The sequence below is a fragment of the Notamacropus eugenii genome, chromosome 2 (genome assembly GCF_028372415.1).
Source record: "Notamacropus eugenii isolate mMacEug1 chromosome 2, mMacEug1.pri_v2, whole genome shotgun sequence".
NCBI lineage: Eukaryota > Metazoa > Chordata > Mammalia > Diprotodontia > Macropodidae > Notamacropus > Notamacropus eugenii.
In genome coordinates, this window is record NC_092873.1 from 428,762,773 (window position 1) to 428,787,180 (window position 24,408).

General features: G+C 40.9%; 1 protein-coding gene across 1 annotated transcript in view; it reads right to left on the reverse strand.

The window, feature by feature from the left end:
* Positions 1-17,466: 17,466 nt before the first annotated feature.
* Positions 17,467-24,408, reverse strand: part of UTP25 (UTP25 small subunit processome component) — a 56,692-nt gene continuing 49,750 nt past the window's right edge. The window contains exons 12-13 of the mRNA XM_072647932.1: positions 21,884-21,934; positions 17,467-17,616 (exon numbers count right to left, since the gene is read on the reverse strand). Of these exons, the coding sequence (XP_072504033.1) occupies positions 17,568-17,616; positions 21,884-21,934 (100 nt within the window). The 3' untranslated portion in view covers positions 17,467-17,567. The remainder of the gene's footprint in view (positions 17,617-21,883; positions 21,935-24,408) is intronic.

A 24,408-nucleotide genomic window follows, 5' to 3' on the forward strand; every position in this document is an offset into this window, starting at 1 on the left:
TATCAGGGCAGTTTTCCTAAATAATTTCATGAAAGATAATGTCTAGACTTTTTTTTGATCATGGCTTTCAGGTAGTCCCATAATTTTTAAATTGTCTCTCCTGCATCTATTTTCCAGGTCAGTTGTTTTTCCAATGAGGTATTTCACATTATCTTCCATTTTTTCATTCTTTTGGTTTTGTTTTGTGATTTTGTGGTTTCTCATAAACTCATTAGCTTCCATTGGTTCCGTTCTAATTTTTAAAAAACTACTTTCTTCAATGACCTTTTGAACCTCCTTTTCCATTTGGCTAATTCTGCTTTTTAAAGCATTCTTCTCCTCATTGGCTTTTGGACCTCTTTTGTCAATTGAGTTAGCATATTTTTAAAGGTGCTATTTTATTCAGCATTTTTTGGGTCTCCTTTACCAAGCTGTTGAGTCACTTTTCATGATTTTCTTGCATCTCTCTCATTTCTCTTCCCAGTTTTTCCTTCACCTCTTTTACTTGATTTTAAAAATCCTTTTTGAGCTCTTCCATGGCCTGAGATCATTGAATATTTATTTTAGATGTTTGGGATACAGAAGCCTTGACTTTTATGTCTTTCCCTGGTGGTAAGCATTGTTCCTCCTCATCCAAAAGGATAGGAGAAGATACCTGTTTACCAGGAAAGTAACCTTCTGTAGTCTCATTTTTTCCCCCCTTTTTTGGGCATTTTCCAAACCAGTTACTTGACTTTTGAGTTCTTTGTCAACAGTAGGGTATACTTTGGGGACCTGTAAGATCTCCGTTCCTCCAAGGTGGCACAGTCAAGCCTGCACACTGATATGGGAGCAACCAGAAACTTTTGTGCCCAGAATCTGCGAGTAGTAGAAATTCATCTCCACAGCAGTCTCACCTCCAGTTCTACCACACCAACACTCAGGGTTGAGATTCAGATCAGCTGCTCAATTCTCCCAGGGGCTTTAGGATGAGGCCTCCAACAATGGATGTCAGCTGGGCTGCTGCCTGCCTTGGGAGATGCCACTACCCGCTGAGGCCTCTGCAGCCACTGCCCGGGGCCTGAGCTATGAGGGGGACCTTGCTCCTTTCTCAGCCAGATGAAAAAGTGCTTTGACTGACCTTTGGCGCCTGTGGGTTGAGAGATCTGCAAACTCCTGCTGCTGCCACTGGGGATTCCACCCCCCAAGGCCTGCTCTGGTCCTCCTCCCTGTGCCGCGTAGTCAAGGCTGAGTTAGGTTCCACTCTGCATCTGGTACAACAGAATTTTCCCGTTGGCCTTGTGGGTCACCCTGGACTGGAAATCTCCTCCACTCCATCATTCTGTGGCTTCTGCTGCTCTAGAATTTATTGAGAGTCATTCTTTACAGGTATTTTATGGGCTGTGGGGGAAGAGCTAGAGTATATGCATCTTTCTACTCCACCACCTTGGCTTCGCACCCTCTAAGCTTTGGACCTCTTTTGGACCAGTTGAGTTAGGCTAGTTTTAAAGGTGTTATTTCTTCAGCATTTTTTGTGTCTCCTTTAGCAAACTGTTGACTTGCTTTTCATGATTTTCTTGCATCCCATTTTTCTTCCCAATTTTTCCTTCACCTCTCTTACTTGATTTTTAAAATTCTTTTTGAGCTCTTCCATGGCCTGAGACCATTGCATATTTATTTTGAAGGTTTGGGATGTAGAAGACTTGACTTTTATGTCTTCCCCTGATGGTAAACATTGTTCTTCCCCATTTGAAAGGATAGGAGAGAATACCTGTTCACCAAGAAAGTAACCTTCTATAGTCTTATTTTTTTCCCCTTTTTTGGGTATTTTCCCAACCAGTTACTTGACTTTTGGGTCCTTTGTCAAGAGTAGGGTATACTCTGGGGACCTGTAAGTTTTCAGTTCCTCCAAGGTGGCACAATCAAGGGAGAGGAGTTTACTCCTCAGGGACCTCTAGCTGTGCCATGACCAGGACCGTGCTCAGAACTGACTCAGATCAACTACTCAATTCCCCCAGGGGCTTTAAGCTGAGCCACTCCAAAAATGGACCCTGGCTGCTGCCGCAGCCACCACAGCAACCCACTGCCTGCCTGCTGCTGCTGCTGCTGCTGCTGCCACTACCTGGGGTGAGGGCTAGGGGAGGACCCTGCTCCCTTCTCGCTTTGGTTGAAAAAGCCCCATCACTGACCTTTGCCACCTATGGGTTAAGGGATCTGCAAACCACTGCTGCTGCCAGGGATTCTGTCCCCAAATCCTGGTCCAGTCCTGGTCCTCCCGGCTCTGCGCTCCACCTCGCGTCTGGTGTGACAGACCTTTCCTGTCGGCCTTCCAGGTCACCCTGGGCTAGAAATCTCCTCTACTCCATTGTTCTGTGGATTCTGCTGCTCTAGGATTTGCTGAGAGTCTTCCTTTACAAGTATTTTATGGGCTGTGGAGGAAGAGCTAGAGTATATGCGTCTTTCTACTCTGCCATCTTGACTCTGCCCCCCCCCCCCATATAAATGTTAGCTATTATTATCACTGTTATTCCTAAGTAGTCAGGCCAGACTTTTTAAGGTGGCTGCAGATCTCTTCCAAAAGAGGCTTTGAAATGTTCTGGGGCATGGAACAATCAGCAGAATGTCATCTGCAAACAATTTCCACCTTTTTCATAAGCACATCCAGGACACTGAAGTTAGAGTTCCATGGTGTTGGTGATGCCATCACTGATGGTGGAAAAGTTTGTAACAAAAAAAAAACTTTGAAAATATTTTCCATTTTTCTTCCACTTGCTGTCCCCCTTCAGTTTCATCCTTAAATGCTCTCTGGATAACTTTGCTTGGAGCTACTTGCTGAGATTCTATAACCTGGTTTTAGCCTCTACTTCTACATTTTGTTTATGAGACAATACTGCTCATAATATTCCATCCTCTTTCTCTGTAATATTTTACAGAGTTTGTAATGAGTTTGTATTCAAATCTGGTGTTTCTTTTGGTTGATATTTCTCTCCAATTCATAAGAAAGTCAAGTGTTTGCTGTCTAAAGCACTTTTTGGCTCCTTTGGTCTCCTTGTTATGACTACTGATCTATATAATTTAAACTTTTATTTGAAATTATAAATCAATAAATGGTACATACTCTTTGACCCAGTGAAACTTTTACTAGGAATATGCCCCAAAGAGGTCAAAGACAGAGGGAAAGGAGCCACATGGGCAAAAAAATTTTTAGCAGTTGTTTTTCTGTCATGTTCAACTCTTTGAGATTCCATTTGGGGTTTTCTTGGCAAAAGACACTGGAGTGGTTTGCCATTTCCTTCTCCAGCTCATTTTACAGATGAGGAAACTGAGGCAAACAAGTTTAAGTGATTTACCAGGGGTTACAAACACAGCCAGTGTCTGAGGCTAAATTTGAACTCAAATTTTCCTGACTCTCCAGCCCTTGCTATCAACTGTGCCACCTAGGTGCCCTAACAGTACATGAGTGTTCCTATTTAAAAAGGAAAAAAAATTAAATTTTGATACATGGTGTCTTTGTTCTCTCTTTTCCATCCATTACTCACTTTTCATTATCAGTAATTTGTTTGAATGGGTCAGGATTGAGTTGTTTCATTTTCATGCCATGTCTTTTTCTCATTTGTATTCTTTCTTCTGGCTTCATGCCAATTTTGATCTTTGTTCTAACAGGTCAATGTAACAGCAAGGACGCCAACATACACACAAGGGCCTGCTGTACAAGTTCTTAAATCTACTTTTCTAAAAGGAAAACAACTTTTGAGGGGTCAACAATCTACTTTAATCAAGCACATATATCATTCACTTAGTTCAGGGGAAAAAGTCACCACCCTAAACTTCAGAGAAAATACAAACAGAGAAACAAAGACCAACAGACAGGGCTTCCAACTGTCTGACCATAAGCAATACATACATCACAGATCAACAGACAGATCCAACTGTCTGACCATATATACATAGTTACCAGAGAGAGAAGCATGAATATCTGGGTTTTCAAAGTCAGGAGGTGGGGGGGAGGTCCTTAGAATCTCATCTGGCACACAAACCTTCTTCCAAAAACTAAGCCCCAAACTAAAACCTCACCTCAGAGTGTATATGTGTGTGTGTGTGTGTGTGTGTGTGTGTATGTGTGTGTGTATATATATATATACATACATATATATACATATATATGCACTTTTCAGAGTCAGAGGGCATCACAGTCCTCAAGAACCAGTGCCTCATTAGAAAATTAACAAAGATATGGGCCTCCCCTAATCAAGCTTCACTCAATGGGCAGACCCATCAATGGGTGGGGAAGATCTTTAACTCTCATTAGCATTACAGTGAGTGATCTGGCTGTACACAGACAACTAATTCCAGAGTAACTCCATCATTCCTTACAAGGTGCTTCTCATCTGTGATAATACAATCAATTTAATTTTTGTGATGTTAGCTGATGTTCATCTGATCTAGCACTACCAATTCTTTTGTTTTCATGTTGATTCCTCAAATTAGATTGTGAAGTGACTGATAGCAAGTACTATCTAACTCTTAATAATTTTTTCTGGGTGCTTAACATGGTATTTGGTATATAATAAAGTCTCAATAACTGCTTTTAAATTCACTCATTTATTCATTATCTATGGTATTTAAAAGTCATGGGGAACGGGATAGGTAATATAGGACTGGAGAAGGAATGTCTTTTTTTTTTTTTTTTAAAAGAGAAGAGAATAAAGTCTGCAAACCAAAAGTAAGTAAACTTGATTTCTATTCCTGGGGGAAAAAAGTCTAAAAAGATGACTTGTGAGCATCTAGGAAAGGAAGCTTGGTTTCATCAAGAATGGGTCACAGCAATGGACAGAGAAGAATGTTTTAAAAAAGGATAGAGAATCACATAAGATAAATTGAACAATTTTGGTTATTTAATACTGAAAGGGGTTTTTAAAATAAAAAATTTAATACAATTAAAATTAGAAAGTAAACAGTTGACTAGGGAAAATCTTTGTAGAAACTTTCTCTGAGAAAGGTCTGATATCCAAGCTATATAAGGACCTGATTCAAATTTAGAAGATCAAGAGCCATTACCCAAATGGTGAATGGTCAAAAGAAATGTTCTCAAAGGCAGAAATTCAATCTATCAATAGCCATGTGGGGGGAGTCAGGGTAGAAATGCTACAAATGACTCATAATGAGATAAATGAAAAGTTAAAATGTCTCTGAGGTTCCACTTCATACCTATCAGATTGGCAAAGATGTTAGGCACAAATATACTAATGCACTGTTGGTGAAGCTATGAATTGGCCTCACCATTCTGGAAAGGAATTTGAAACAAACTGCAAAAAGTCACTAAACTGTGCATATCTTTCTTTAATAAGAGATCAAAGAAGAAAAGTACCAAATACACAAAAATATTTATAGTAGCTCTTTTCATTATATCATGGAATTGAAAACAAAGGGAGTGCCGTCAATTGGGGAATGGCTGGTCAAATTATGTGAAGGTAGTAGTACATTATTGCACTGTAAGAAATTATGAAAGGGATGGATGGTTTTAAAGAAATCTGGAGATACCTAAGTCGTAATAGGCCAGTGATGACTAGACTGGCCCAAATCGAATCACACTGTGCAGGTACCTTTGTTTTAGAAGTGAAACAAAATGAGGCTTTCATAGTCCTAACAGCAAACAAAGATTTACTTAGTCACAGCAGAAGAAGGACATCTGCTGTGGATATAGTTAATTCCAATGAGTATAGTTTTCCTATTGGTCAATATAAATAGAAAAATCAGAGATAGCATCCCCTGCCCCCCCCCCAAGAAAAGGAGAGATAGCACAAATAGGGGGTTTCAGCTATAAGTTAGATGGAAGGGTCCCACAGACCTTTCCTATTGGTCAATTTCCATTGGTCATTCTGTTGACTAGAATCCTGATGGAAAAGTTTTAGCCTCCACCAGCCTGGCTCTTTTTTGAGCTCAGCCGACCCAGAATGTACATTGGTGGCAACCCTTTAGTCTCCTGAACCAGTTAAATCTTGAGAACAGTTTCAGCATCCTTTAAGAAAAGAACTAGCCAAACTGCTTGGGAAGAAGCATTACATTATTGTTTCCATTACATTCCTTTACGATCTTATGCAGAATAAACAGAGCAGGACCAGAAGAACAATTCATACCATAACAATAACATTATAAAGAAAAGACTTAAGAACTCTGATCAGTATAATGACCAATCAAAATTCCAGAAGACCTAAGATGAAACATGCTACTTACCTCCTGGAGAGGTGCATGTTCCAGAAGCACAATGAGACATACTTTTGAAGAAATGACCAATGTGTGGATATTCCTTTGACCGTGCTAATTTGCTACAAGATTTTAGTTTGCCTTCTTTTTCAATTGAGGGTGGGAGAGGGTGGATTTGTAGGGGAGAAGGGACTCAGAGATAATGTCATATTCTTGTCAAAAAAAAAAAGAAAAAGGAAAAGAAGGTCATTGAAGCATTTAAGAGAAAGTATACAAAAGATGACAGAAGTAGGCAGAGACAAGCCAGGCAGCTTTCAAAGCTGGCATGTTGAATTCATTATATACTTTAAAAAAAAATCAAGCTATACATAATAGAGCTTCATGGTTTCATATGCAACCAACCTTTTCTGTTCTATTTTATATACAGAAATGCTCCTTTTTTATGCTGTTTGAGTGCAGAAAAAAAATAAAACAACTTTAAAAGAACAGGGAAAGCCAAACTAACTTTATTTCCTTTTTTGGCAAGATTACTAAAGTGGTATGTGAGGAGAATGATGTAGACATAGGTTATCTAAATTTTTGCAAAGCATTTGATAAACTGTATCATGCTATTTCTTGCATAAAATATGAAAAGATGTGGACATTTATGAAAAATATATATAAAATTATAAAATGGTACGTACAGAACTGGCTAGATGAATTCAAAGAACAGTCATTAAGGGTTTAGTGTTGGTTTAGCAAGATTTCTCCAGAGGAGTGCCCACAGCATTTTTGCTTGGCCTGTGTCACTTAATATTTTTTATCAGAGGTTTCTATAAAAGGGCACATGAATGAAAGAATGACAAAGCATTTATTAAATACTTATTATGTTCAAAACACTGTGCTGAGTGCTGGGAATAAAAATAGTAAATCAGAGATAACCACCCCTAAAAAAAGGAGAGATATCACAAATAGGAGGTTTCAGCTGTAAGTCAGATGGAAGGGTCCCGCAGACCTTAGGATACAAACCATAAAGTAAATGGTTATACATCTTTAATGTCATGGCTGCTGCTAAGAATCACACCTGTCTCACAAACTGAACCATTTGACAGTGACAAGTACTTTGCTACTAAGAACTTTCTTATCTGGGTTTCCAGAAACTATGGTTACTGAAGATGGAGGCAGAAGCACATTCGCACCTGCCTAAGCAGTTCCCAGGTTGCATGTCCACAAGGATTGCTTCCCAGGATGGTGGCAGTGGGGGTAGGGGTGGAAGCAGACCCACAAAACTGGAGAGTTGGGAGAAATGCCTTTTAAGGGCCCTTGGGTTTACCTTCCTATCAGTGGCAGTTTGTCAGTTTGGTGGTGATGGTATCAAGGAAGGTAAGCCCCTTCTGCATAGAGATTGATCCCCTCAATGATGATAAAGGGGGCCAGGCTGGAAGCAGGGCTGGTAAACTGGTGGAGGAAGGGGGGCATTGCTATTCTCAGATCTCTTGGGTTCTCAGCCCTGGGCTGACTCCACTGGTGTCTGAAGGGAGGTGGTGATCAAGGTGTTGGTAGTGGTAGTTTGGCTGACCTAGCATATATAGCCTTTTCTCTCTTCCCCAGGGTGCACTGTAGCTTCAACTAGGCTGACTTGCCTGGCAGATGGACAGCAACTGGTGGGGATGGCTGACCCTCTTCTCTGCAGGGGTTGCATGCTCTTCTAATGTGCTCATGACCCAAAGCTGGGAAGGACAGCTAACAGTAGATAACAGAGACAGAATCCAAAAGGATATTTCCAGGCTGAAGCATTGGGCTGACTCTAATAATATGAAGCTTAGTGGAGGCCACAGTCTTACATGAGTTTAGAAATCAACTTAATAAGGACAAGATGGATGAGGCACGGTTAGACATTAGCCTGTTTGAAAAAGATTTGGGGGTCTTAGGGGACTACAAGCTCAAAATGAGTCCCCTCTCATAGACTGAACTATCATCTCTATGCAGGGGATTCTCAGGTGTTTTTGTCCAGCCCTAACCTCCCTCCTGATCTCCAGTCTCTCATCCCCAACTGCCTATTGGACATTTCAAACTGAATATCTTATAGGCATCTAAAATTCAATATGTCCAAAATTGAATTTATTATCTTCCACTGAAAACACCCCATTCTTAGCTTCCTCATTACTGCTGCTCTCTCCTAGTCACTCAGGCTCACAACCTAAGTGCTGAATGTGAACCCTCACTCTCTAACACCCCCTATACACCCCCACATTTCATATTCAATCAGTATTCAAGTCCTGTAATTTCTACCTTTGTAATATCTCTAGTACATATTCCCTTCTCTCCTTGGATACTGCCACCACTGTGTTCAGCCCTCATCACCTTACTCCTGAACTATTATAACAGCTGGTTGGTTGGTCTCCCTGCCTTGGGTCTCACTTCACTACAATCCATTCTCCACTCATCTGTCAAATTGGTCTTCCTAAAATATGTCTCACCATGTCACCCCAAACTCCTGCTCAATTAATTCCATTTCTCTCCAGGTTCAAATATAGAAGCTTCCATTTGGCTTTTTAAGACCTCCATATCTTGGCCCCTTCCCATCTTTCCAGTCTTATTGTACCTTACTCCCCTCCCCAAATTCTTTCAAGAAATAATGGTACTCCAGGGAAAAAAAGCAGTTAATTCAACTCACAACTCAAACAATCCCACAAGTGCAACCAGAGAGCTCAGTGGACAGAGCACTGGGCCTGGAGTGAAGAAGACCTCAGTTCAGTTCCAACCTCAGATACTTATTAGCTGTATGACCCTGGGCCACTTTCATTTAAGAATGTCCTTGATGAGACCATCAAAAGTATTAATTTTATTAAATCATGACCCTTGAGTACATGTCTTATTAATATTCTATGTAACAATGTGGGAAGTAAGCATTAAAGCACTTTTACTGCATACTATGAAGACTGTGTCTGGAGAAGGGAACGAACATTTATTAAGCACCTACTGTGCACCAAGCCCTCTATTAATTACTTTACAAATACTATCTTATTTGATCCTCACATCAACTCTGTGAGGTAATTGCAATGATCATCTCTAGCTGAGGAAACTGAGGCATACAGAGGTTAGGTGTGACCCTGGGCAAGTCCTCAGATCACATTTCAAGAACTGCTGATGCAAATACTATCTTCCCTTTACAAAGCATGAAAAGGTTCTCTGGGTACACTGGAAACAAAGATGACAGGCAAATACAGACTGCATTGATTTCACATGTAAAATAGGCATCATATTGCTTGTCTTTTCAATGGGTGGGAGAGAGGCTAGAGGGAGGGGAATCATTTGGAACTCAAAAATTTAAAATATGAATGTTCAGAAAAGTAAGGTCTACAAAAAGGTTAAGGTGAGAAGGGAGAACATTCCTAGTATGGGGATCAACTTTTGCAAAAATAGAGACAGGGAAAGAAAGGGTGAGTATGGAGAACAGCAAATAGGCCAGTTTAGTCGGAATGTAGACATGAGGGAGAAGAGTGATATGTTTTTTTAAAATATATACATATAATATACACACACATATAATGTATAATTGACCTGGGAAGATCCAGTAGAGTCAGATTTGTAAAGGATTGTCAGGAGGAAAGCAACTTTGCAAACCCTAAAGGATTATATATATTTGATGTTGCTCAATCATTTCAGTCCTGTCTGACTCTTTGTGACCCTGTTTAGGAATTTTTTGGCAAAGATATTGGAGTGGTTTGCCATTTCCTTCTCCAGCTCATTTTACAGATGAGGAATTGAGGCAGACAGGGTGAAGTGACTTGCCCAGGGTCACACAGCCAGTGAATGTCTGAGGCCAGATTTGAACTCAGAAAGATGAGTCTCCCTGATTCCAAGCCCAGGGCTCTACTGTACCATCTATCTGCCCAATATACACTTAATTTTATATATATATATATTTTTGACTTTTTATTAAGAACTCTCAAATCTCCCTTCCAAGGGAATAACTGGTCCTGTAGGGAAGTATCTTCTCCACTCTATACCTTGGGCTGGGACTTCCCAGTTACCAAGTGAACTGGCACAAAGGGCTTTCCGCGCCCCCTATGATATGAGCCCTGCTCATGGAAGCAGGGTGGAACAGGATTTGAAACTAAATGGGCCAGAGTGCAAAAGCTAATTAAGGAGCAGCATCTGGGAGCATGTTGCTAACATATTGTTCTGGGAGAAAACTACCAAGTTCCTCCTCTGCCCATGCTCTACTGCCGGCCTGGGGAGAGGAGTATGAGAAAAAGCCTAATGGCATTTCAGGAAGCAGCAGGTACCCAAGACAAGCCCACGATGACTGTTGGGTCAGATTCCCTTCGATGCCAGTCAAAGCTCTTGCCGTAACTTCATTATCAAGAGATTTTAATACAAGGGACCAAATTTAGTCTCTGCCTCAGGTTTTCTATCAGGCAGAACAAAGCAGGGAAACTACCCTGCTTGGTTCTTACCCAGCAGGGATGATCTGAACTGTTTTTAGCCTCTCTCTCCTCTGCCACCCCTGCCCCAGTGAGTCCATAAGTAAAAAGTAGACTCTAAAGCATTACCTGCCCCCTTCCTGCCCTGCATGCGCACACACACACACACACACACACACACACACACACACACACACACACACACACACACACACACATGGGGCAGGGCAGAGCCCACTTTCTGGGAAATGATGAGGACCCAGGGGAGAAAGCAGACCTGGATCCTGAAGCATCTAATTAAAAGGTTTCAGCCTGCCACTCTAGCTCTGCGCCAGAGGCAGCACTGGCAGCTGGCAGGCTCACCCGGGGGCAGGCAGGCTCACCTGAGGCACTGTCCTGGGAGGCTCACTGCCTCCTGCATCTTCTCACAATTCTGCTTCCTGCAGGAAGCCTTCTTGGATTGATCAGACAAGAAAGATCACATTTCTCCCCCTATCTCCACTTAGGCTCCCAGGATCATCAGTGTAGAGCTGGAAACTCACGGAGGTCCAATCCCCTCATTTTAATGCCAAAGGTCCCAGAGCTAATAAGGGTCTGAGGCAGCTTCAGAACATCAGTCTTTCTGACTAGAGGTTCGGTCCCCTATCCACTCCACTACTTGTGAATTCCTGGACTTTCCTGTCCCAGGCCCTTCCACTACCTTAATACATTTGTTGTAGCAATAATAATGACAACAATGCCTCAAATTTATATCATGCTTTCAGGTTTACAAAGTGCTTCCTGTGAGGTGGCTGAAGGCCATGGGACCTCTTCTGAAGCACCTTGTCTATGCAGGATTATTATTTTAGAAAGAAAGAAGGTAAGACTCTAGGAGGGGAGGGGATTTCAAATCCAAGGTTTCTAAATCCTCTTTCTTTGTGTTTGTCCTTCATTCTCGAAGACACCCATGATATCAGGATGATGACATGACTTGCAGATGACTTTGATTTGAGTGAAGGAGGGCTATGCAAGGTCACCAATCTCACCTTCTTCTCCAGTGAGGTTCACACTACAACACATTGCCTCTTACTTCTATCCTATGTATGTGTGCCCACACATAGCCCTGCATGTCAACTCACTTAGGGCAGGATTCTCTGTGCAGGGACTAACCTGGAACCCCAGCCCCTCCCCTCCCACCACCAAAAAAAAAATTTTTTTTAACGAACAAACAAAAAGTACCACCACCAAATAACGAGAAAAAACCCCAGCAATACAGGTTTTTGGACAGCGATCCAAGTTGGCACTTTGTAGATACCTCTCTCCCTGCCAAATCCCTCTGACCCTCTGCTCCCGCCAAATCCCTCACTCCCATCTCCTTCCATTCCTGCGTATGAGGGGGCTGGGTCAGAGCCCAGAGTTTGGGGTCATTCCATATCAGATGAAGATGTGGGTGAGAAAAGCTGCAGAAGGAGGGGAAGCTGTCACTTGGGCTTCCTTCCTTGGAGAGAGGTGAATGTCTTTCCATGGGCTGCAGGAAGGCAGATAAAGGGGAAAAAAGGAAAAAAGTGGGCTAGGGCTTAGAAAAAGTTAGATTTAGAACTATAAGGTTCTTAGAGACCTAGTCCACTGAGTCCAATCCCCTCATTTTGCAGAAAGGGGCCATGACTTGCCCAAGGTCACACATAGCCCAAGTCCTCTGACTACAAGTTCACACCTTTTCCCCAACACCTTCCTCCAGGGAAAATTTCCAAACCCTATAGGATAAAGATTTAGGTCAAGGGTCTAAAGACTGAAAATTGGAAAGGACGTTCTGCAGGGTATAGAAAAATCCAGGAACATTTAGAAAGAAGGCAGAGACCACCCTCCAACCGAGCACACACTGCAAAGGGAAATCAGACGATCCTCCTTGCAGCTCTTGATCACAGCACCACCTAGTGTTTCAAATAACACAGGTCACCCAAAGGGTTTCATTCCCTCCTGGCCCCTCTCCATGTTGAAATTTCCCAAGATTAGATTTAGCACAGCAGCCTTGATGATTTTTTGAAAGTTGTTTTTCCAGTACATTTCTTTCCCTTACTAAAGAGGAAGTACAGCAACGGAAATATTCCCAAAGAGCAGATAAGCGCCCCCTCCCCCAGATTGTATTTGAGCCTGAAAGTGTGATTTACTTTGAAAAGGGTTTTTTGGGGGGGTGGGCCGGAATTTATCAATTATATTTTTCATAGAATGAAATTAAAAGGGTATAAAAATGTATCTTCTTTGAGTACATACCAACAAGGTGTGGAGCAGCCATGGATTAAAATTATGCCACAGATAATACTGCAAAGTGTGTCTCAGGCTCTGTAAGAGATCATCTAGCCATCTCTGTCTACATTCTAGACTACATTTAAATCAATCCAGATCAATCTGTGCCAACCCTATGCTCGGTCACCTCTAGGGAACATCCAACAACGTTCTTCATTCACTTGTCCCAGTGCTCAACCATCCTTTGTTCTCACTTCAAGCATTTAATAATGGATTGGCTTCAAAATATGTGTATGTAAGTGTATGCATTCATGTATGTTTATATGTGTACATAGAGAATGTATGTACTATAGATTTGTATATATGAGTGTGTGTACGTATATGTGTGTACATATAGAGAGAGTGTATGCATATATATTGTGTGTATGTATATATTATGTGTGTGTGGATGGCATGGTCTTCTTTGGCCACGGAGGACGAACACAATCCTGTGAGTAGACGCAGCTGGCTGCATGCTAGCTGGCTAACTCAACTCCTCCTCTCCTGTCTGCCTGCCCCTCCCCATCCTTCTCCTCTCCAAAGGAAGGTAAATTTGGATGGCCAAAAGATGCCCAGTTGACTTGGGTTTCCCTGGCTCCTCTCCTCTCCTTTCCCCTGTCCTGTCCGGTCCTGTCCCAAAACCTTAAACTTACTGCACTCTGAAGCTGCTACGCCAATGAGCTTCTGCCTAAGGGCTTCCAAGCTTTAGAGTGATTATCAATAGTAATTGTTGCTGTTTTCTTCCCAGCCTGCAGTCTTTCCTTTTCTTGGCCTCATTAAAGGGCCATGCCCTGGTTACTTCTTAAACAGGCCTATTCAATGAATGGGCGTTGCCTCACCCTAAGTGAGTACCTGCAAAGACACTGGCCTAAAGGGCCCAAGGTCTCCCAGTGCATCCTGGATATTAGGTCTCTGGATTCAGATGGCTCTGGAGGAGAAGTGAGGTTGGTGACCTGCACAGCCCTCCCTCGCTCAAAACAAAGTCACGTGCAAGTCATGTCATCATTTCTCTGAAGGCATGGTCTTCTTCGACAATGAAGGATGAATACAATGTGTATGTGTATATGTATATGCATACGGAGAGAGAGAGAAAACTGGAAAATTCCGTCCTTGGTCCTATGCTATTCAACATTTTTATAATTGGAGGGTAGAAAACCACCCCACCCTACCTCAGGTGAAGAGGGACTCAGACTGCAGACCCTGATGGCTTGAGACTCATCAAAGAATGACATCCTGAATATTTAGACTTTGGAGGCATATTTCATAAAATTCTCAGATTCCATGAAGCTGGGAAAAAGAACTAATTCTTTAGATAATAGAATCAAGATAAAAGAAAATCCCAACAGGCTAGGATAATGAGAAGAGACTTGTAAGATGAAGTTTTTAATAGGAATAAGTTTAAAGTCTGAAACTTAGGTTTAAAAAGTCAACTGCAAATGCCCAATATGGAGGAGATCCGAATCAATAGTAGTTGATATGAAGGAGATCTGAGGATTTGGGTAAATTTCAGCCTGGGTATAAACTAGTAGTAATTTGTTGTTGGCCAAAAAGATAATGTGATCATGGGCTGTATTAAAAGAAATGGTTTTTGGATTAAAAGAGATAAAAAATCCTACCATACTAGTGAAGAAATTGAGAATATGTCCATCAGCTGGGAAATGGCCGGATAAGTTGTGGCAGTGATGGAATACTATTGTGCTATAAGAAATGACAAGCAGGATGACTTCAGAAAAACCTGTAGAAACTTATATGAACTGATGCAGAGTGAAGTGAGCAGAACCAGGAAAACGTGGTACACAGTAACAGCAATATTGTAAGATGATCAACTACAAATGACTTAGATATTCCCAGCAATATAATGATCTAAGACAATTCTGAAGGACTCATGATGAAAAATGCCATCTACCTCCAGAGAACAAATTGATGAAGTCTGAATGAAGACTGAAGCATACTATTTTTCATTTTATTTTTTATGGGTTTTTTTTGGTTTGTGTTTTCTTTCACATGATTAATATGGAAATATGTTTTGCACAATTGCTCCTGTAGAGCCTATATCAAATTGCTTCCCGTCTCTGAAAAGGTGGGGGGGGGGCTGTGAGGGAGAGAGGAAGAGAATTTGGAACCCAAAATTTTGAATGATAAACGAATACTAAAAATTGTTTTTACATGTAATTAGAAAAAAATAAAATATTATTTAAATTTTTAAAAATCCCATCATACTCTGCCTTGGTCAGACCATATCTATAATATTGTGTTCAGTTACGAGCATCTCATTTAGATTTAGAGTAGAATTATTTATTCTACTACTTAATTTAAAAATTAGAGTAGAACTGTAAGAGGACAATTAGGATGGTGAAAGGGATAGAAACATGTCATATGGGAAATAGTTTTAAAATTGGGCATGCTTTGCCTAGAGATGAGAAGGTTTGGGAGAGGTGGCAGTTATCTTCAAGTATTTGAAAATCTCTTTTCTGGAATAAGGAATAGGTAAAAAAAAAATTAGGCTTATTCTTTGTAGCTAAAAGAAAAATCAGTAACAATAGGTGGAAGTTACAGGGAAACTGATTTTGCCTCTATATAAAGAATTTACAATTAAAGCTGTCTTCAAATAAAATACATTTTCTTACTGCAGTACTGAACTCTGTGTCATTGGACATTTTTTTCCCCAAGGAAAACAGAATGACAGTTAATCAGACATAATGCATAAAGGATTTTTGCACTGGGTAGGAGATTGGACTAAATCACTTTTAATCATTTTCTAGTGCCAATTCTATGAGTTAGTTGGGGGTTCAAAGTCTCTTCCTGACAATATACCATGGCTCCTCTAGTTGTGTTCCCAACAGAGATAGAAAACAACCATTCATTGCCTATCAAGGGCTTGAAACTTTAAAGATTCACACATCTTACCATAAGCCTTTGTTTACTCCTGCGTATTTTTAACTCAACCATCTATTAAGTAACCTTTGCTTTTCTTTGAACCTCTTCCAAATTATCTATGTCCTACAACTGAGAATGGCCACTTAAAGAGGATAAGATGTCATCATTCTAAACACTTTATTCTGATAAGTTCTAGTATATCACCCCTCAGACCAGAGTGTTCTCAGAAATTACCCTAATCTGAATGGCCTCTTACTGATGCCCCTGGTTGGGATATGCAGCCTCAAAACTGTCCGTGGCGTTCCAGGAACTGAAGATTTTAATAAAACTGTCAAAGATGATTTGCAATTCTAGCAGCAGAATCATCACCACAAGGAGAGAAATCCCTGCAGAAAACAAAAGAAGTATTTTTTTCTTATGAAAAAAACGGAAGGTAGGAAGGAAGGAAGGAAGGAAGGAAGGAAGGAAGGAAGGAAGGAAGGAAGGAAAGAAGGAAGGAAGGAAGGAGGGAGGGAGGGAGGAAAGGAAGGTTATTGAGAAGTATTTTTATATATAAGAGAATAGAAAGGTCAGAAAAAAATCACTAGCAAGCAAGACAGCTTTAAAAGTTAACATGTTGAATTTATTACATATTTCAAAAGAAAAGTAAACTGTATATAATAGACATTCACAGTTTCATGTACAATCCTTTTTCTATTTTATTATGCATATGAAAATGACCATTTTATTTTGTATATAAGTTCAGAATAAAAATTTAAAAATTTTAATATGAGGGGGAAGGGGAAGCCTCTTTCTGCGTTCCAACTAACCGCATTTGCTTGACCTGAACCCTGCTTTGTGCAGAGCCCTAGACTAGATATGGAAGCTAAGTTTAGTAAATTGAACAATTTTTTCCCTTGGGAAGTTTGTGATGTTGGAAAACCATGTTTCGCATGGGGCCATGGTAAAATCCACTCTTATACTTTTCCTGTGAGCTAAAGGACAGAAATTAGTTTTCCACTATGAGAGGAAAATATAGCCTAGAGAAATGTGACATTCCCAAACTTATGAACCATGTCAGTGATGGACTTGGTCCTAGGACCCAGGTCTCTTTGCTCTCTCAGCTCAAGGATATCTCCCACAGATGACCATACATTCCCAATGTGAAAAAATGCTTTTTAAAATCCATACCATAAACACATATGGTTAACTTGGGCAAACACTAGCTGTGAGCCAAGGGTACCTCCTCTCTCAAAAGTCCATCTTGTGGGGTGAAGAGGTCTCAGAGGTCAGTGGGGACAAAGGCCAGAGGACATCAGCACAGATGTCTCTATGGTGGCTTCCTTCAGCTGTCCAGATGTGTATTAGCTCTTGGCCTTGGCTCAGCTGAGAGAATAGATAGACTAGCACTGCATTCCAGCTTCCAAATAAGGCACACAGCAGTCTGGCTGCCTGCAGTCATTCCAGGTGCCAGTCTAGAGCAGAGCACCACCCAGATCACAGCCAGCTTCAGGGGTTCAAGACTGTGTCCTCTGCTAGGTCAGCCAGGATTGAAAATGCACTCTCCCTCATCTTCGAGACTGATGTTCCTAACTCATCAGGCATCACAGGTGTCTTGCAGAATTTCAATCCTTCTTCCCCATGCATAAGGCCACCACCTTTGTTCAGAGCATCATCACCTCCAACCTAGACTATTGCAACAACCTCCTGCTCAAGCCTCTCACCATTCCACTCTATCCTCCTTTTAGCTAACATCAGATAAAGAAAAACTGAGGTCAGGAAGGGGAAGGATAATAAGTCTCATCTGGAAATTACAGTTTTGAGATGATAGATACTTTCACATAGTACTTTCTTCATAACAATCTTTTCATGTTGTTTTCATGTTGCTAAGAGGAGCAACCAGGTTAGTGTGATACCTCCGTTATAACTGTGGAACAATATGAAACATTTGAAGATTAGATAGTTACCAAAAGGAGATTTACATATTCATAACAGAGGAAGGATATTCAGCAAGGAAGTTCACTGAGCGCCTGGCATTGATTCAGCTGAGCACGGATACCCTGTCTCTGTGTTGCTTACCTAAGTGTTCACAGGGGCAAGGGCAGGGGCAGGAGCTCTTCTTAGCTTTTGTACTAAGACAACCAGGGAGCCAGACTGAGCCTTAGTTTCCTGAGTCAATTAAATCTGTCAGTTTGAACATCTTTGAATTTTTCTTCTTTTAGCTTAATATTTTATTTTTCCCCAATTACATGTAAAAACAATTTTAACATTAAAAACTTTTTTGAGTTCCAATAAATATCTTTTTTTGAAAGTGAAATTAAAATTTATTGTTACTATTGGTTAATTACACAATTAATTCATGACAAATAGATAATCCAAGACTAGGGTTTAGGTGCCTCTTCAAATTTGGGGTCTTCATATTTGAATTCTGGGAATGTATTCATGTCTGCTTTACCATACATTGGATTAATTGGCCAAATCTGATTTGAACTGGACCTTAATATAATACTCCCACTACACAGACGTTTTCTTTTTCCTTCCTTCCTTCCTTCCTTCCTTCCTTCCTTCTTTCCTTCTTTCCTTCCTATCTTTCTTTTGAATACACAGACATTTTCATCCTCAATTTACAGATGAAGAAATTGAGGGTTTGAAAGGGGATATGACTTTTACTAAAACTCCAGTTAGACAGAGGGAGAGCCGGCACTTGGATTCAGGTCTTCCGATGTCCAATACTGCGCTCTTTCCATAACACCATGTTGCTTCTTCACGGTTTTGATGATAAATATTTTATTAAAAAAGCCTGAGATGGAGATGCAGCATAGAATATTAAGCAGAGAGCTAGTCTTGGAGCCAGAAAGACCTATTTCAAAGTCTGCCTCTGATACATAATGACTGATTGATCCTGGGCAAGTCAACAACTTCTCAGGGCTCTTGAAGACTATATACTGCAAAGTGCCAACCAGTATTGGGAACCAGAGTTCCCTCATCTGGAAGTTCCCTATGGCAATGGAATCATAAGTCCAAGCTTTATTCCTATCCCATCTTATATTTGATCAGTCACCTCCTGGAATTAAAACCATTGAGAGAGGAAACAAATGGGAAACAAAAAGTGAAGACGAAAAGAGAAGATAAAAATAGCTGTAATTTGTTTCTGACATAACGAAATGGTCATAATCAGATTGGAAATTTAAACAGTAAATCGTTAGAGTAGCAGTTGAAAGTCAGTATGAAGAGCACAGGACAGTTAGAAGAAACAGGTTTGAGATTTGAATCTGACACTTAGGAGTTGAGGGACCTGTTTCTTCATCTGTGAAGTGGGCATGATACTTGTATTATCCGTCTCAAAGATTGTTGTGAGAAAAGTGCTTTATAGATTGTAAAGGGCAATGGAAATGTGAGCTAACAGGAAGAAGAAAGGATAGAATCTGGTCAACAAAACTGTATGATTATATCAAGGGACCATTCACTTCCTTGTGTAATACTACAAAAGTAGCATCTTCATTACACCAAAGTAAAATCAAAACCCACACTTTGTAGAAGCCTCCTGCCTCTCACCTAGGCATGGTAACTCCTACTCCCCCTGTTTTGGTTCACCCATTCTAAGCTGGTCTTACACTAACAAGTGGAGTTTCCCATAGATGGACCACCACCACCAACTCAGCCACACAAGGTCTTTTACAGTCCTTGGAGATAATCCTATTAAAGGAAAATACTCTTTCCCTACTTACCACTCTAACTGTTGAGCCCCCATCCTACGTGTTTTCTCATCTAACTGTAGGCAATACACCCTATTAGTGCTTTATATGTACCACTAACTAATTACACTAAGGGACTTTTAGATTATAAACAGGCAATAAGGCAAATTTAATAATAATGATATCATAGATACTAATATATTAAAGCAAATTCTTAAATAATAAAATACATTACAATGTATATAAAAACATGGATCGTAGTCTCCCACCAAAGTATTCAATATCTATGGTGAAGAGGGGGCATAGGATTAAGAGAACCATTGTAGGGAATCACATAAAGGAAGAAAACTCATATGCTGGGGTAAGTGGCACCTCTGGACCAATCAGGAACCATGCCGCTGAAGCCATCCGTCTTCATCTTTTTTGCTGCTGCAGCAGCTTTGCAGCTCTCTCTCCCCCTCCCTCCCCTTCAGTTCTTCTCCCCAGAGTCTTGTACTGAGATCCTCTGCATTTTAGTGGTTTACATTAGAGCCTCCTAACTTTCAATGACTCACCCTTTACTTAAATACAATTCCCAAATTTTCCCTATCAAATCAATACTCCTTTTAAAAATCATGCCTCCATCTCCACATATTAATATTATTTTACATTATTTTTGTTTTATCCTCTTTAGTTATGAAACAGTTACATACAAAGGAGCTAAGTGACTATAATGCCTGCAGTTCCGGTGGTGTCAGGATATCTCTTTGGTGTCCTTCAAACTGTTTCTCCAATAAATAAAAAAATCTCTCTCTGCTTCTTTATAATACCAAAGTGTTCCCCACACAAAGGCATCATTCACACAGGGATTTCAGTCTTATTATTTTATATTACAGTTGATTTCTATACAAAACTGCTCAAATCCCATCTGAAAGCTATTTCTTCATATACGCGTGTAACAAATGTGTACTGGCCTCACTTTCCCAGATCTTTCCCAGGCTACATCTGTCCCTAAGGGTTCTAGGATAGCCTGAAGGGAGCTGAGGTGATTTCTGCTCCACTGCTATCAGCTCAAGCCCTCACTGGCTCTGCTCTCTCCACTGTTAGGTTCCAGTAAATCCTGGCTCCGTTTAACCATTGAGTAGCACTTAGCTTTCATGAAAGGATATTTACTTTGAAGATTTAACAATAAAAGAAGAACAGATATTTTTCCCAACACTTTGGAGGCACATTCTCTCCTATCCCCCACCTCAATCTGTGGGCTGAATGGGCTCAAACTTAGCTCAACTCCTACATAAAATTGGTCCCACCAAGTTTATGACTGCTGAATGAGTCCTAACCTCAGCTACCACAGGGCTGGGTTTCGAACATCATTCCTGATCACCTCTTACTCCTTGGGACATTAATGTGAGCTGGCTGCTCAGCTGGATGCTAGGATGCTGCTCTCCTGACATTTCAGAACTCATAAAATCAAAGTTTCCAATCCCTTTGCCCAACACTGAAACAAACAAATGCAGAGACCAAGCACCAAGGTCCATTTTTCACTGAACCACATTTTGGTCATGGTGAGAAGAGTCCAAGGACTCTGCCTTGATAGGATTGTGTCTCACCAAATGTTGTCAGCAAAGCAGTCCAACCATGAGCCAAGAGCAGGTAGTCAAAGAGAAAATGCCCTAGTCTCTGATAAGGCACCTGCACATCTTCAGTTGGCTACATGTCCAGCCCAAAAAAGGCCCATCCTAGACATGTGTAAGTAGACTAGAACTACTGAATGTGTGTCTCTTCAAGGTACTGCCACTGCATGTCACTACAACTGACCTACAAGAAGACTCCCTAGTCTCTCTAAGGGAGGAGATACCATCATAAGTGCCAGACCCTCATCACACATCTATTAGAAGTTTTTATCAAAACAAAATTCTTATCCTACTCCTTTTGGGTACCACAATGTTGATCTCTAATAGCAATACTATCTTATGTCATGCAATGATTAATATAAATATTTTCCTTTACATAAAAACATACTGCTTCATGTGAAAAGGGTCTTAAAAGGAAAAGTATATCTTATACTTGGATTATCCCTTCACTGAACAGCTAAGCTCCAGACTAAAATATATGTAATTTATGGTCAAAGACTTGCATTTTTTAACACACCAAGGCTAAGTTCAATCACGAGGGCTTTTTGGTAATTGTATAATTTGGCCAGTGCTGCCACTCTGGGTTTCCCCTGGGAACATTCTAATTTGATTCATCTTGGGAATATCAAAATTTAGCTTATGTTTCTCTACAGGCCCTTAGTAGCCATGCAAGCATTCTGGCTAACAAAATGTCAAGATATAGCAAGTTTTATTTAACCCAACAGAAAATACAAATGACTCAAATCTAAATCTAAGCAGTTAAGGGAACCCCGAAGGGTCCCCGCCTTTTTAGAGATCTAAACACATTGTTGTACACTTAAAATACTAGTTTAGGTGAGGCTCAACCAGAAAGGGAAAGAATTAAGAGCTGATAGGTAAAGCCCACCTTTTCCATTGGATTTCTGTCTCCCCAATCTTCTTTCTCCTTCTCTTCCTCCTTCATTTTAAAACAAATCTAGGTAAGCATTTTTTTTAACGAGTCATTAAAATAATTCAGTTTTTTCTTTCTTGCAGTAAAGTTAATCTCACTTAAGATTCTTCCCCCTGCCTCCTTCCTCCTTTTGGCCCCAATTCATTTTCTGGGAGACTTGGCATATATTGGTTTCATTTATTTTTTAAAAACTAAGTTTCTTTGATGCCTTTTGTATTTATATCAAAGTAACTTAACTGCACTCCTTCAGACTGATTACACTTTCCCACCCCACCCCCATGAAGGAAAAGATGAAACAAACATTTACTAAATGCCTACTCTATGCTAGTCGCTGTGTTAAGCATTTTACAAATGCTATCTCATTTGATCCTTGAAACACTCCTGGGAGGAAGATGCTAAAAGGATCCTTGTTTCACAGATGAGGAAATTGAGACAGAAGTGAGGTGACTTACCCAGGCTCCCACAGCTAGTAAGTACCTGAGGCTTGGGTTTGAACTCAGGTCTTCTTGACTCCAAACCCATCACCCTACCCCCTCCACCACCCAGGTGCCCCTGCATCTGTAACAAAGAAAAGTAATAAGGAGGAAACATCCAATGCAGTGACCACATCTGACAGTGTAGACAACAGTCCCCCCAGGTAGCACTTCCTCTCTCTGCTCTAAGGGAAGAGGCAGTTTTCATTATCTGTTCTTCTCATCTCTCATTGGCTTTTCCATTTATTCAGAATTCATCTATCAGTGATCTTTTCATCTAAATTGTTGTAAATTACAGTTCTCTCAGTTCTGCTCATTTTGCTTTTTCTGTTCCTGCAAACCTTCTCGTGTTACTCTGAATTCCTCATATTCCTCATTGCACAAGAATATTCTTTACAATGGTATTTTGGCCATGCCAATAGCTCGCATTTATATAACATTTTAAGGTTTTCAAAGTACTTTATAAATATCTAATTTTACCCTCAAGACAATCCTGAGAGGCAGCTGCTATTATTAGTCCCGTTTCACAGATGAGGAATCTGAGGCAGGCAGACTTGCCCAGTGATGCTTATTAGTGTCAGAGGCCGAATTTGAACTCAGGTCTACCTGTCTCCAGTTCAGGCCATCTACCTGCTAATATTTACTTTGTTCCAGTTCTACATTACCACAAAGAGTGCTGCTTTAAATATTCAGGTATTTTTTATAATTACATTATGTCATATATTATACCTTTGTACTTATCTTTCACTTCCTTGGGGATGTAAGTCCTGTAGTGGGATCACTAGGTCAAGGGGGGGACATATTTCTTGCATGATTTCAAACTGATACCCAGAACATTTGGCCCTTTCCGCACGTCTACCAACCTGTCTTTCCAGCATGCTGATCATGCTTACCCTTTCCATCTCCATGGCTACAAAGGCCTCTCTATGGAAATCTCTTGGTCTGTGTAACATTTCTCTCTTTCCATCAGACTCCCTACCCTACTTTTTCTCTCTAGCTACCACACGTAGCCCTTTTTTGAAAGATCAAGCCCATAGTTCTGGATTGGGAACTCATTCCTAACGAGTTAGTCCCAGAAAAAAAAATCTTATCAATAAAGGCAAAAAGGGCTCAGGTCAAACCAGCGCCATTCATACTTTGTAAAGGAAAGCCAAAAAGGGGAGAACCTTGCCTGGCTGGGCATGCCAGCTACATGTAGCAGGCCTGACCTGGGATTGGACACGTAGGGATTGGACACGTAGGGATTGGAATGTATTTTTTTTTGAACGTGCTGCCTTTCTTCCTTCTAAAGTTAAAAAAAGGATCCAAACAGGATGTAACTTTTTTATACAACAAGTAATTAAAAAGGGGCTGTATTGTTTTTTTTTCTCCCTGGATTTGTTTAGGTTGCGCTCCAAGGGGGATAACAACTACCTTAGCAACCAAAAAAACCTCTAATGGAAGTTGGGGTGGGGAGACAGACTGAGGTCAAAATGGCAGATTCTGGAGAGGGAGTAGTACTGGGGTGGGTGGTGTGGGGGATCAACAAATGGCTTTGGGGGTTTTTAGACTACCCTTGATTCTTCTCCACTAAATGGAGATATCTTACTAGCCACCCCGCCTTCCTCAACCCTTCCATTCTGTCCCAGAGGAGAGGTGATGGGGGGGGAGGGGGGCAGGGTGCAGAGAAGCCTTCCACCTTCTATCAAATTCTTTGCTGACAAGGAAAGCTCTGAATTGGGGTCAGGACACCTGGATTCTGTTCCCAGATGTTTTACTTAGCTAGCTGGGTCACCCAGTGAAGTTCACTTCCCCCTCTCTGGATCTCTTTGTTCTTAAAATGTGGGGGCTGGCCCGGATGACAAGACTCCTCCCTAAATCACATTCTGTGGATCCCAAGAAAACCAGAACGGAGACATGATGTAGCCAGTGGCCCCAGGGAGCCCTGAGCTCTAAGCGTAGGAGGGCCAGTCCCTGAAACAGCGCCAAATCACCAATTTTCTGCTTCCTTCTCTGCTATTGCTGCAA